We start from the raw sequence: 13,276 nt of genomic DNA, 5'->3' as shown, positions 1-13,276 counted from the left end.
TTTAGTCATGATGTATACAGCACATACCATGCATTGCACATGTACACTTTTCTGGTACTTCTCTAACAAATTATTTACATTGGCTGTGAGAGATAGACTTGTGGACAGCAAGATTATTAATCCTGATGTCTGCACCATTTAAATAGCAGTATGATTCCAATGCCAGGAATGCAATGTGCAGAATCAGAATTGTCAGTCTGAATTCATCCTAAAAGTGCCATACATCAGAATGACCTGCATATGTCCTGATTGTATGCAGGTCGTAAAGGTGCCCATACACGGTCCGTCCGTTTTGTACTTTGAGATGCGTGTGCTCCCGCGGCATCTCATCGTACAGTACAAAAAGTATGTGCTGCACATACTTTTTGTACTTGCTTTTCATCGCATGCACAAGGCATGCCATTCCATTTGTGCACAGGGTTAATTCAGACAAAATGATTGGACTAGTCTGATTAGCTCTCACTTTTGTACTTAACTGAAGTGATGACTCCTGCTTACTACTGAATCCAAGATCTCCCTTGCTGCCTCCATTACTGGAACTACCCCCTAATTTCTCCCATTCCTGCTTCCTGCCTTCTTTGCCTTCCTACTGCCCCGTGCAACCTCCATTCACTTTTATGCCCTATGCTCCGCTGGAGTAGGGGATGGAGGTCAGTGTTAACGGGGACAGCTTACTGGTTGCACCGCTCACAATGCATTGCAGCGGGTACCTGGCACTTAACTACAGCTGGAAACTAGAGGCAGATGCTCTTCCGCTTGGCAGAGGACAGGGGCAGGCCCACTGCCAGTGCCTATGGAGGAATATAAGCCTGCTGCGGTTGTAGGAATGCAATCCCAGCACTGTGGCCATGCAGGATAAATAAAGGAGAGACTGTTTACAGGGGGCGATCACCTTAATCTGGGCACTGGCATCCATTTTTAGTGGCCGGCAGGTGCCCAGTGTGATTGCACGGCTTGTTGCTGGTAAAAATGTAGGAAATCTGTACTTGATCAGGAGTAGTGTTCCCACTTACTGGATTTTTTTTTACTGCATTTGATAGAGAATTTGCAAGAAATCTGAAAATGTGAAAGTGGAACACTGGTCTTGGCCTCTTCCTGCATTGGCTGATGATCAGAATCCAGTAGAGTGACACATTGGTGGTTAATCTTATAAGCCTTGATGATTTGGCTTATGTGAATAATTGCGGCAGTGCTTACAGTGGCTCCTATAGGGCACCAAGCAATTTTGTGCAAATTCAGGCTGAAACCATCCGGCAAAGGGTGCGAGGTTGGGTGCTCTTGCTGCTGTTTAAAAGAAATAACTACTGTCTCCATTTAGTTGGGACTGCCCTCATTATTACCTAACTTTGCTACCATCCTGTGGATTGGGGCTTGTTCTGAAGAGTAGGCCTTTTTCAATATTACATATACTGACCTGTGGCGAGAACGCGGGGCCCTAAACTTAAGTTGTGTTGGATTTAGAAAAGAGGTCTGGCACCTGCCACCCAAGATTGGACTGTCCCACAGGGTAAAGGGGAAACCTCAAAGTTATTCACAAGGAATAATCAGGCGCCTGGTGTAGAGCTGAACCTCCAATTGAAGCAGCTGCTCAGGTGTGGGGGTAGTCACTCCCCACTTTAGTGAAAGAAAAAAAGAGAAGACACGCACTAGGCGAGTCGAGCAGCGCTTAACACAATGAATAATGCCACTGGGTATAAAAGTAACAATTTTACTGTTAAAAATGCATACAAATAATACAATAATATAAATGAATAAAAAGAATTAGGTGGGGAAATAAACGTAAATTGGAATTAATGTAACCAATAATAAGGGGATAAAATTGAAGAATATGAATCCTCGCCTCAATGGACACAACTGTGGAGTCTATGGTTCACTTATTGAGGATCAGGTAAGTGCACATTACCAGAATGAACAATGATGTCCCACGGGAATTGTAGCAAGACTGGGAGTCGTCACGATGTAGATGGCCAGGTGGAATGGTCACTGGAGGAAATAGTTGAATTCGGATGGGAAACCTCCAGTAGGCCCCACTTGGGACTTGGTATATTTTCTGGTACATTATCACACATGCGCTACCAGTATTTGTTATATATATTTAGCATGGGGCCCAGGCATGAATGTTTAGATCAGGGGTCCTCAAACTTTTTTTGCTCTGGGACCCCAGCAGACAATAAAAATAATAACAGGACCCCAGCAAGTTACTGCAGAAGGTCATCACATCACATGTGTAGTCAGCAGGCCGCACATACATGGCAGCATTGTGGAGGCACAAAATAATGTGAGGAGTCTAAAATAACAGACAATTCAACAGATTTTTCAGACTTGAATCACTGACCGATTAGAAAAGTCATCAGCCTAATGGTCAGCAAAATGGAGTCACAACCCCATACTGAGGTCAGGACCCACTTTGGGGTAAGGACCCACAGTTTGAGAACCACTGGTTTAGACAAACCTAAGTTGCAGCTGGTTACACACCTGCTGGAGATTAGCCAAACCAGGGCCTAGCGACGGTCCTCAACCATCAATGTCTTTGTGCTGATGGTAGTGGATTTACCAGTCCATGACAGCATTCAGATGTTTGTCACGACTGAATAATAACCCTTTGGTAGTGTAAAGGTGCCCACACACTAGAACGATTTTTTTGGCTGATTTCCGATAAATCGGGTGATATATTGTCCAATGTTTACCGATAATCGGTCGAAAATCGTCCATGCACGCTCCCGTGGATCTTTTGGTAAATGTTCTGATCTTACGTGCTGCATGAAAGATCAGAAGATTTAACAAAAGATCCATAGGAACGCACACGCGATCTTAAGAAAAATCTTTGGTAAAGATGTGCGCTTGCCTGAAATCTTTTGTCCAGGACAGGCAAAAGATTTGAAGGCTAATTTATGCGCACATTTTATGATCGCAGATCTTTCTAGTGTGTGGGCACCTTGGTACCACCTCCACTTCCATCCCCAGCCAGCCACACTGCAAATGTTTGAGCATATGCAGAAAAACGGATTCTTTGCATGCACAAATCAAATGATTTTTTTTTCTATCGGCTGATATCGGTCGGATCTTTTGCTAAATCTTCTGATCTTACATGCTGCATGAAAAAGATTTAACAAAAGATCCATAGGAACGCACATGGGATCTTAAGAGAAATCTTTGGTAAAGATGTGCGCTTGCCTGAAATCTTTTGTCCAGGACGAATAAAAGATTTCAAGGCTAATTTATGCGCACATCTTAAGATCGCAGATCTTTCTAGTGTGTGGGCACCTTAAGTCCATTCGTTCACTGGCCCATATCACTGCATTCCCTGATGTCCCAGTCTGACATTGCCACTTATACCCCTTTCACACTTGCAAAAATATCCCGTGTTTTTGCACATGAACGCGCATCAACCCGGGATTTAGCTCAGTGTGAAAGGGTCTTGAAAGAATATCCTGGGATGAACATCCTGGGATTTCTACCCAGGTCCTAACCTGGGTTGATTCCGGAATCGACACGGGATGCGGTCAGTGTGAATGGTCCTGTACCCGGGATAAAAGAGCTGCAGATTGGAGCTTTCTTGGGCTTACAAATGCTGATGTCATCTTTCAGAGCCCTGGGGCGAAATGTAATAGGGTGCGATTTTTTAGACATGTGCGATTTTTGGTCAAAAACGGCCGAAATCGCACATTTTCCGAAAATCGCACATTTAATAGGTTGCAAATCGCGGTAAATCGTAGGTTTACCGCGAAATCGCACTTTTAGAAGTGCGATTTTTAGACACATTTCAAATCGCATCCAGATGTTTTCCCATTATAAAGTATACAACTCGCAAATGTAATAGGGTGCGATTTTTGGTAAATGTTACCAAAAATCGCAAAAAAAATAGACCAGGTTCTGACAGGCGACTTTGACAGAACCATGCACAGATCATTGAGATCTGTGCATGGTCCTGTTAATAAAAATGTGTAAAAGTGTTTTTATTAAAAAAAAAAACGGCGTGGGGTCCCCCCTCCTAAGCATAACCAGCCCCGGGCTCATTGAGCCGGACCTGGTTCCAAAAATACGGGGGGACAAAAAGCATAGGGGTCCCCCGTATTTCTGAAACCAGCCCCGGACTCTTGGACCGGTCCTGGTTCCAAAAATACGGGGGACAAAAAATCTGGGGGTCCCCCGTATTTTGAAACCAGCACTGGGCTCCAACAGCCCGCGGTGTCATGCCACAGCCGGGGGGAACACTTTTTATACAAGGTCCCCCGGCCAAAACATGAGCACCGTGGCTGGTCAGCCTTGGACGGGGTACCTGGAGGAGTGGGGACCCCCCCAATAAAGGGGTCCCCCCCCCCCAGGCTTCACCCGTCCAGGGCTGAAGCCCGGGGCTGTCACCGGCGTCCGTGGCTAGTGGACGCCGGCCTGATAGGGTTAAATCGATCATACGTTACATTGCTTTATACCGGAGAACTACAAGTGCCAGCAGACCTCCCCCGCATGCTGGGACTTGGAGAACCACAAGTCCCAGCATGCGGGGCATTAATGGGCCCGCTGGGACTTGTAGTCCACCTGTAAAAAGAATGTTTATAAAAAACACACACACAGAGAAGTAAAAGTTTATTACACACACACCTCACTTTTACACCAGCGTTACTTACCATTCCTGGATCCAGCGCTGGTCTGGCTGCTTCACAGCCGGCTCCCCCCGCACTGACTGTCCCAGTGCTACAGAGTCTGAGAGCGCGATTGGCCGATACGTCTCCATGGAGACGCATAGCTCAGTCCTGATTGGCTGAGCTATGCGTCTCCATGGAGACGCATAGCTCAGCCAATCGCGCTCTCAGCCTCTGTAGCATTGGGACAGCGCTACAGAAGCTGTTAGAGGCAACGGAGAAAGCCGGTTCTCCCCGCTGCCTGTCAGTGCGGGGGGAGCCGGCTGTGAAGCAGCCAGACCAGCGCTGGATCTAGGAATGGTAAGTAACGCTGGTGTAAAAGTGAGGTGTGTGTGTAATAAACTTTTACTTCTCTGTGTGTGTGTTTTTTATAAACATTCTTTTTACAGGTGGACTACAAGTCCCAGCGGGCCCATTAATGCCCCGCATGCTGGGACTTGTGGTTCTCCAAGTCCCAGCATGCGGGGGAGGTCTGCTGGCACTTGTAGTTCTCCGGTATAAAGCAATGTAACGTATGATCGATTTAACCCTATCAGGCTGGCGTCCACTGGCCACGGACGCCGGTGACAGCCCCGGGCTTCAGCCCTGGATGGGTGAAGCCGGGGGGGGGGGGGGACCCCTTTATTGGGGGGGTCCCCACTCCTCCAGGTACCCGGTCCAAGGCTGACCAGCCACGGTGCTCATGTTTTGGCCGGGGGACCTTGTATAAAAAGTGTCCCCCGGCTGTGGCATGACACCGCGGGCTGTTGGAGCCCGGTGCTGGTTTCAAAATACGGGGGACCCCCAGATTTTTTGTCGCCGGTATTTTTGGAACCAGGTCCGGATCAATGAGCCCGGGGCTGGTTATGCTTAGGAGGGGGGACCCCACGCCTTTTTTTTAAAACTTTTTTTTTTTAGCACAAAATCGCATTTATGAAAATGCGCACATTTTCATGACTGAAAATGCGCACATTTTCATGACTAAAAATCGCCCGAAATCGCGGCAAATCGCATTTTTTTGCCGCAAATTCGCATCTCATTACATATGCGAATTCACGGCAAAAAATTTGATTTTTAAAGGTGCGATTTGGTGCGATTTTTTTTTTAGTCTAAAAAATCGCACCCTATTACATTTCGCCCCTGGAGTCTATTTCTAATGGCATGCATATGTATTTGCAGGGATTTCCCGGGAACAGTGTGAATGGGGCTGTCCCGGGTCGATCCCAGGTCTGAGTACAGTGTGAAAGGGTATATTCCCGGGTATGACCCGGCTCTGCGAGTGTGAAAGGGGTATTAGAGGTACAAAAATGTTTAGTTTGCATTTTTTAGGACAGAAGCTGTACCGTTAGTCACCTGTGCTAAAAGTAGCAACAAGACTCCTGTTGAAGCATGTATCATGTAATCATTTTAATCATTTTAAAAAGGTAAATTGCTCTAGTTAGAGAGTACGGTAAATAAATATATTTGTGTTGTATTTCATCTAATATCACAAAGGTTCCGCCATTCCTAAACCACCTAAACGTTGCCCGATAGGTTGACTCTGGTGATGTGTGTTGCAGAGAACGAGAAGTGCCAGAATCAAAGATGGCAGTCGCCGACTTTTGACGTAGACAGATGAGTAATGATGCAATGAGTCAGGGACGCTAGCTAACTACACTACGCTGACTGATGTGCGGAACGGAGGCCATGCTGCCGGTGTTTCTGCTGTTGACTGTGTGCCGGTAGTGACAGGTGCTTGTCGACGCAGCAAGCCCCGGGATGGCGGTGTATCACGATGAGGTGGAGATCGAAGACTTCGAGTATGACGAGGACACGGAGACCTATTACTACCCCTGCCCGTGTGGGGACAGGTTTGCCATAACCAAGGTACTGGTGCCATGCAGCTAAGTGCCGCACCTTACATCCGTGTCCTGGGGCATGCATGCTACATGTTGTCGGGACAGAGCTCAGGGAGCACCCTGTCATGTCATTATACTGTATGTTACATGGGTAGTGTGTGTCCCTGCAGTAAGGGTGGGGGATAGTTGTCACATCGCTGTTAAGTGTTCCCTTCCCGGACAGGGCACTAGTGTCTTTAAACTAATTACCCCCTGTTGCAGCATTTGCCAACCCTGTAACGTTTGTTTCATCTACATTGTGCATTTTAGGAAGACTTGGAAAATGGAGAAGAAGTTGCAACGTGTCCCAGCTGCTCATTACTTGTGAAAGTGATCTATGATAAGGTGGGTACAATCACACACACTGTGCTGTGGCCAAAGTGAAAAGGTGGTACCTTATGTGTAACCTGTATGTCTGTATAGGCCAGGGGTGGCCAACCGGTCAGAGGTAAAGAGCCGAAAAATATCGGTAGTCAAGCTAAAGAGCCGAAGGCGCATGCGCCAAAAAAAGGGGCGTAGTTTATTTTGACCCCTTGGGTGGGTGTGATACAAATATGCCTCCAATAGTGCAGTGCGATATATACATATGCCCCCCACAGTGCCAGGAATGCACCACACGGTGCCGGGTATGCCCCTATGGTGCCAGAAAGCTGGTATGCCCCCACAGTGCCACAAACTGCTATGCCCCCACAGTGCAAATTTCCCAGCAGCAGCACTCACCGTTGTTGCTGCTGCTGCCGGGCGGGGAGAGGACAGTCTGGTGTCCCCCTGCAGTCCTCCTGTCATGTCACTGATGGGAGGAGAGCACAGCACACCGCGCGTCTCCTTCCCCCTCACTTCCCTGTGACTGGGCTGTCCACCAATCAAAGCTCGCTGGCCGGCTCCTGATTGGCGGACGGCCCAGTCACAAGGATGCACAGTAAGGGGTAGGAGAGATGCGCGATGCGTGCTCTCCTCCCCTCAGAAGGAGAAGTGATTCAGGGAACCGTCAGCAGGGGGGACTGGGACGGACAGTGGGCGGTGGGCAGCAGTGGGAGCAGGAGCCTCACTTTACAAGGGGGAGAGCCGCATGAGGCTCAAGAGCCACGGGTTGGCCACCACTGCTATAGGCCTTTTGGTAAATGCTATCTAATTATGACATTTATGAGCTCTGTTGCCTACAGGATTTACATAAATGTTATGCAGACACTAATGATCAAAAGACAGAAGGGAAAAGGTCGACATGAGTTTTTAGTAATTTTTTTTAAATGACTTTTTCATATTTCACCATCTCAGTGGTCATAGAGGGAGAATATCATAGTGCCCGAAGCAAGCACAGCTAGCCATGCGAGGTGTCCATCTCAACACCAGGAAAAAATGAAAAATCTCATGTTGATTTTTTCATGTGTTGACTTATTGACTATTGAACTAATGATCCACACCCTACAAAAACTGGTTCACAGGCAATCGGTCAGTAAGCTGTAACAATCTTTTTTTTTTTTTTTGCCATAGACATACATAGAGGATTCCCGCACCAGTTTAGATTATTTTATTTAGGACTCTCCTATCTCCAATCAGTAAACAGATTTGGGGTTAGTACCTTATTTTAACTGCAGAGGTGCTACCCAATACTCAAAACAATTCCACAACTTCACAAGAAAAAAAAGTATTAATGGGTGCACTGAGGATCCTATATCTCTAATTATAAAATATAGCTTTATTCATTCAAGATAAAATGTGAAATAATAAAATATAGTAAATAGAAGTGAAAAGAATAATACCCATTTCACACTGCACTTGTTAAATGGTATATTGCCGTTTTTTTCCCATTTCAAAACTTTTAAGGCTGCAGTGGGAAAGCGACAGAGTTAATTTACCGGTTAAAGATAACCGGTATTTCAAAATGTTTAAAAAGCAGAGTCCTACACGTTTCAGAGCCGTTTTTTATGCAGTGAGAATGGCTCGGAAACGGTATTTAGTAAAAACAACAGATTACAGACCTGTGATAGGCTGTCCCCTGCATCCTGCCTTGAAACCTGTTCAGGGGATTAAACGGGTTGACTGATGTGAATGGTACTTAAACGGTACTTTACTACTGCAATGTGAAGGCTAAAGGCCCCCATACACTAGCCGATTTTGGTCAGATTTCGGCCAGATCAGTCGGATCTGGCCGAAATCGTACCAAAATCGGCTAGTTTTGATGTCCCCTCAGATCCGATGCGCGGTCCCGTGCGCATCGGATCTGCGTCGGGTGGTCGGACCTGCTGCACGTCCGACCACCCGACTTGGGACCTAGTGGGGCGGCGCGGCGGTGGAGGGAGCAGGGGGGGCTGGGGACGCTGCAGGGGACACAGGTGGCATAGAGCCGGGCAGGGGGAGCCGGGAGCTGTGTCAGTACTGAATAAAAAAAAAAAGCCTATACAATGAATGGGCGGCCTGTGATTGGCTGAGCGCACTCTCAGCCAGTCAGCAATTGGCTGAGAGAGCACTCAGCCAATCACAGGCTGCCCATTCATTATATAGGCTTTTTTTTATAGCACTGACAGCTCCCGGCTCCCTCTGCCCGGCTCTATGCCGCCTGTGTCCCCCGCAGCGTCCCCAGCCCCCCCTGCTCCCACCAGCAGCCCTGCCCTGTAGCCCCCCCCCCCCCCCCCCTGCTCCCCGGGTTTTTTACATGTGATAAATCAAGACGATTTATCACATGTAAAAAATGGCACATCAAGTGCCAATCTAATCAAGCTCCCCCGGGGAAGCTCAGGGGGAAGTCGGGGGCGACTTGTCCGAAGGACAAGTCGCCCTAGTGTATGGGGGCCTTTAGACCCGTTTAAAAATACTAGTTTTTGAAACGTTTTGGCAGTGTGAAAGCGGTATATGTGTATAACACAGTATGGGGCCACTGTCCTACAGAATCCTATATTTGCAGGGATGATGTCCCTGTGTGTTTATCTCTATCTCTATCCCTGAAAACAAGCCGACAGCTAATATGGAGATCTTCTGACTGTATTTGTTATGCTGCTAACTGCTTCTGATTTTATTAGAAGACTAGGTACTTGTTTCCTAGCACGGCCACACCGATTTCCATCGGGGTGGTCGTGTCGGAAAAATTGCGTCGGTCGCATCGCATGCGACCAAATCGCATGCGATGCGACTGACCCGATTTTTTAATTGAATCAAATGTGAATAGGGTCCCTGGGACCCGATTTTACATTAGATTCAATGTAAAATATTCCCTACACCCCCAATTTGACACCCTTAACGCCACCCCACAATTGACGCAAACCCGAAGCGTGGCGAGCGGCGGCGGTGCGCGTCCTGCGACCTTTTCATTCCCCTACTATCCACGTCGGCGTGGAGTTGAGAATATAAAGTGTGGCGAGCCCCGCGAGGGGACGCGTATTACTTCACAGGTATACGCGTCCGCTCGCCACGCTTCGGGCTCGCCACACTTTATATTCTCGACTCCACGCCGACATGGATAGTAGGGGAATGAAAAGGTCGGAGGACGCGCACCGCCTCCCCTCGCGGGCTCGCAGCGCTCGCCACGCTTTGGGTTCGCGTCAATCGTGGGGTAACGACGGGGCCATATACAATGTGAAATGGATCATATTGGCCTATTTCACATTGTTTCCTATGTGAGATGGACTTAATCAAGTCCATCTCATCTTGTGCCATTATAATGCGATGCTCCCAATTTCAATGTTAAAAATTATTTTAACATTGAAGCCTATGGCAAAATCGCGGGCATCGCGTCGGGGGGCTATGTTAATGGCCGCGACCGACGCGATGCCCGCGATTTTTCCTTTGCCGGCAAAATGGACCTGATTTCAAAGGAAATCGGGTCCATCGCGGGCATCGTGTACCTTAACTTTAAGGTACATGATGCCCGCGATTGTGGCCGTGCTAGGAAACAAGTACCGAAGACTATCATGCTGCTTTCCCACTGCAGACCAGTTTAAAGTACTGGTAATCTTAAATGGTATTTAAAACGGTATTAGCATTCTCACTGCAGCAGATTACCGTTTTAAATACCATTTAAGTACCATTCCCATTGCAGTGAACCGTGTAAAATGTATAGTGCCCAATCCCTCTCTCCCCCCCCCCCCCCCCCCAAGTGTAAAGAGTGCCTAACCCCCTGTACCTGCCCTGTGCCCCCACCTCCCCTCCCCTTGTACTTACCTGCTCGGGGATGCAGGGCAGTGGGGAGGCAGCGGGGGTCCAGGCAGTCCCAGTGCCTGATGAGAACTAGTAGTTCTCACTTTGCGCATGTGTAATGAGTGCACGTGCATAATAATGAGTCGCTCATTACATATGCGCATATGTATTGAGCGGCTCATTATTATGCACGTGCACTCATTACGCATGCACAAAGGGTAGAACTACTAGTTCTCATCCGGCACTGGGACTGCCTGGAGGCTAAATAACGTTTAAGAGGCATTCCCACTGCCTCTTAAACGTTATTTTAACGTGTAGGACTCTGCTTTAAAAACGGGTTGAAATACCATTTAACTTTAAACGGTATTTCAACTCTGGCACTTTCCCACTGCAGCCTTAAAACGGTAAATTGCGCTGAAAATCGGCAATTTAACGTTTATTAGCTGCAGTGGGAAAGGGGCATAATGTTATTTGTGGTGTTATGTCTTGATTTTCCATGCCATAAATAAATAAAGGAAGCAAGAGTATGTCTATTTGTAGCAGAATAATATCAAACAGTCATTTGTATCTTATATGTATCGTTTCCTGCTTGTCTGCTGGTTTACAATGTGTATTGATGTGTATCCCAATATAAGGATATTTTTTCCTTTAAATAGGAGTATTAATATTCCTTGTTGGGAGTACACATAACGCCTTGATGGTCAAATATAAAATATTGCTGCTCATCAGATTCTTCTAAAGTCTGCATTCTCAAGTCTCACTCTGCAACAGAAATATAATGATATGTAATTTAGTGATCTATAGATTAAATTCTTTAATATGATCCACAATTATATCATAAGTTCAGGTGAAAATTTTAGACATATCGGTAATGATGTTTCATTTGAGCAAGCAATTATATGTCCGCACTCTTTTTCATTATCAATGCCGTCCTAAAATCTCATATTATACGGCTCAGTGCAGTTTTTCACAAAATCAGCTGGGGTAATCTCAGCTTGTATGTGTATAACCCCACTTAGTGGTCTCCGGATTTCTTTACACTAAGACGCTTCTGAGATCCACAACGCTGCTGCTATATGCGGCGTGAGGCTCAGGTGCCGGGACGGTCAGCGTCTCTGTGGTCTGTGAGCCGCCGAGCTGGCAGATGTCAGCTCCGTTCACAGCCTCTCACTGGCTGTCCTGGGCTTGTAAGTGACAGCGCCCAGATATACAGTATTTGCATCATACTGTACGCCACGCTTCGGGCTCACTGTGCTCGCCACACTATCTACAATCAACTCCACACCAACGTGGATAGTGGGGATATGAAAAGGTCAGAGGACGCGCACCGCCGCCCCTCGCCGGCTCGCCATGCTTCGGGTTCGCGTTGATAGTGGGGGTGGCATGGGGGTGCATTTAACATTGTAAGCACCCATTAGGTTGCTTATACAATTAAAAATCGCATCGTATGCGGCTATATGGCATGCGATGGCATAAGATGGAAATTTTGGGCGCCGTGCTAGGAAACAAGTACCGAAAGATCTCTCACCAGTCCAAGTCTAAAGATACTTACTTTTCTTGTTAGGTGTTCATTTCTCCTCATCGTCTGGCCTTACGCATAATAGAAGTACATCTAGTGTTGTAGAAGGTGATAAAAACTCACCTTACCTTTTCTTTCTCTTTTTAATTTAATTTTTTTATTTTTAGGATGAATTCATGAAAGGTGAAGTTATTCCAGAACCAGTGTCCAGCAAAAGTGAACTGTTAAAGTGCTGAGTTTCACATTTAGTAGTTGAATTCTCCCATATGGCTACAAGACTGTCAACCGGAAACCTGTAAATGGATATCGGACAACAATTGCAATGGGCTTTAGAGATCTATTTTTATTACGTTTGTGGAGCTTATTAAAGACCGTTTTGTTTACTAAAGCTGGAGCCTTACAAGAGATCTACTGGACGTTTGAGTTGGAGCTTTAGAAATGGGCCATTATCTCCATGCAGTAAAATGCTTTCCATGCGGTTAGTTATGCATCCTACTAATCTTTTTAACTTCTGGATAGCTTATACTTTTGTGCCTGGTGTGGGAAGAGCTGTAGCCAAAATTGTGCAGTTTTATGTTATAATTATTATTATTATCATCATCATTATTATTATTATTGCTTCCTTCACAATGGTTTGATATCCGTTCTGTGGTGCTTATGCTTTACCCAGATACTTGTTGACAACAACACTGTAGATACAATGCAAACAAATATTTAATGTATTTTATATATGTGTATTTTAATAAAAACCCTTTCTTAATAAATGTGATCAGTAATAGAATACCTTTGGGCTTATGCAGAGTTGGTAGTAAAATGGACTCCCACCTCGCAGAGCATCCAGATCTGCATGGGCAGCTTAGGCAATTACTTATCCACAACAACAGTACATTTGATAGGTTCCTGGTCATACCTGTACATGAGGCATTCTGAACTCCTTTTCTGAGAATGGTATTTAGTTTGTGTTACTTTCAGTCTAATGTCATGCATTGGTACAGATCGGAACCAGAAATGACAGGGTAGACCTTATTATGACGAGTAGGCCAACTGGTTAACATTGCCATGCACGTGAAGTCAAAAGATACTGGTCTGTGCAGAGCGTTGTCATCTGGGTCGGGACCTGTCCTTTTTTG

General features: G+C 46.3%; 1 protein-coding gene across 1 annotated transcript; it reads left to right on the top strand.

The window, feature by feature from the left end:
- The first annotated feature begins 6,187 nt into the window (after positions 1-6,187).
- Positions 6,188-12,910, top strand: DPH3 (diphthamide biosynthesis 3). Its single transcript, XM_083174409.1, has 3 exons — positions 6,188-6,485; positions 6,767-6,841; positions 12,314-12,910. Exons 1-3 carry the CDS (start codon positions 6,378-6,380, stop codon positions 12,380-12,382), a joined length of 252 nt encoding a protein of 83 aa, XP_083030535.1. The 5' UTR covers positions 6,188-6,377; the 3' UTR covers positions 12,383-12,910.
- Positions 12,911-13,276: the final 366 nt, after the last annotated feature.

The sequence above is a fragment of the Crinia signifera genome, chromosome 2, assembly GCF_055691185.1.
Source record: "Crinia signifera chromosome 2, ASM5569118v1, whole genome shotgun sequence".
In the NCBI taxonomy this organism is placed as follows: Eukaryota; Metazoa; Chordata; class Amphibia; order Anura; family Myobatrachidae; genus Crinia; species Crinia signifera.
The sequence above is the reverse complement of the archived record's forward strand: the minus strand, read 5'-3'. Positions and strand labels throughout refer to the sequence as shown.

Bases quoted from the DNA above. Each gene is read 5' to 3' on its own strand.
- DPH3 (XM_083174409.1), top strand. From the start codon at position 6,378: ATGGCGGTGTATCACGATGAGGTGGAGATCGAAGACTTCGAGTATGAC. The intron at 6,486-6,766 runs GTACTGGTGCCA...TGTGCATTTTAG, and splicing joins ACAGGTTTGCCATAACCAAG to GAAGACTTGGAAAATGGAGA. The intron at 6,842-12,313 runs GTGGGTACAATC...TTTTATTTTTAG, and splicing joins TGAAAGTGATCTATGATAAG to GATGAATTCATGAAAGGTGA.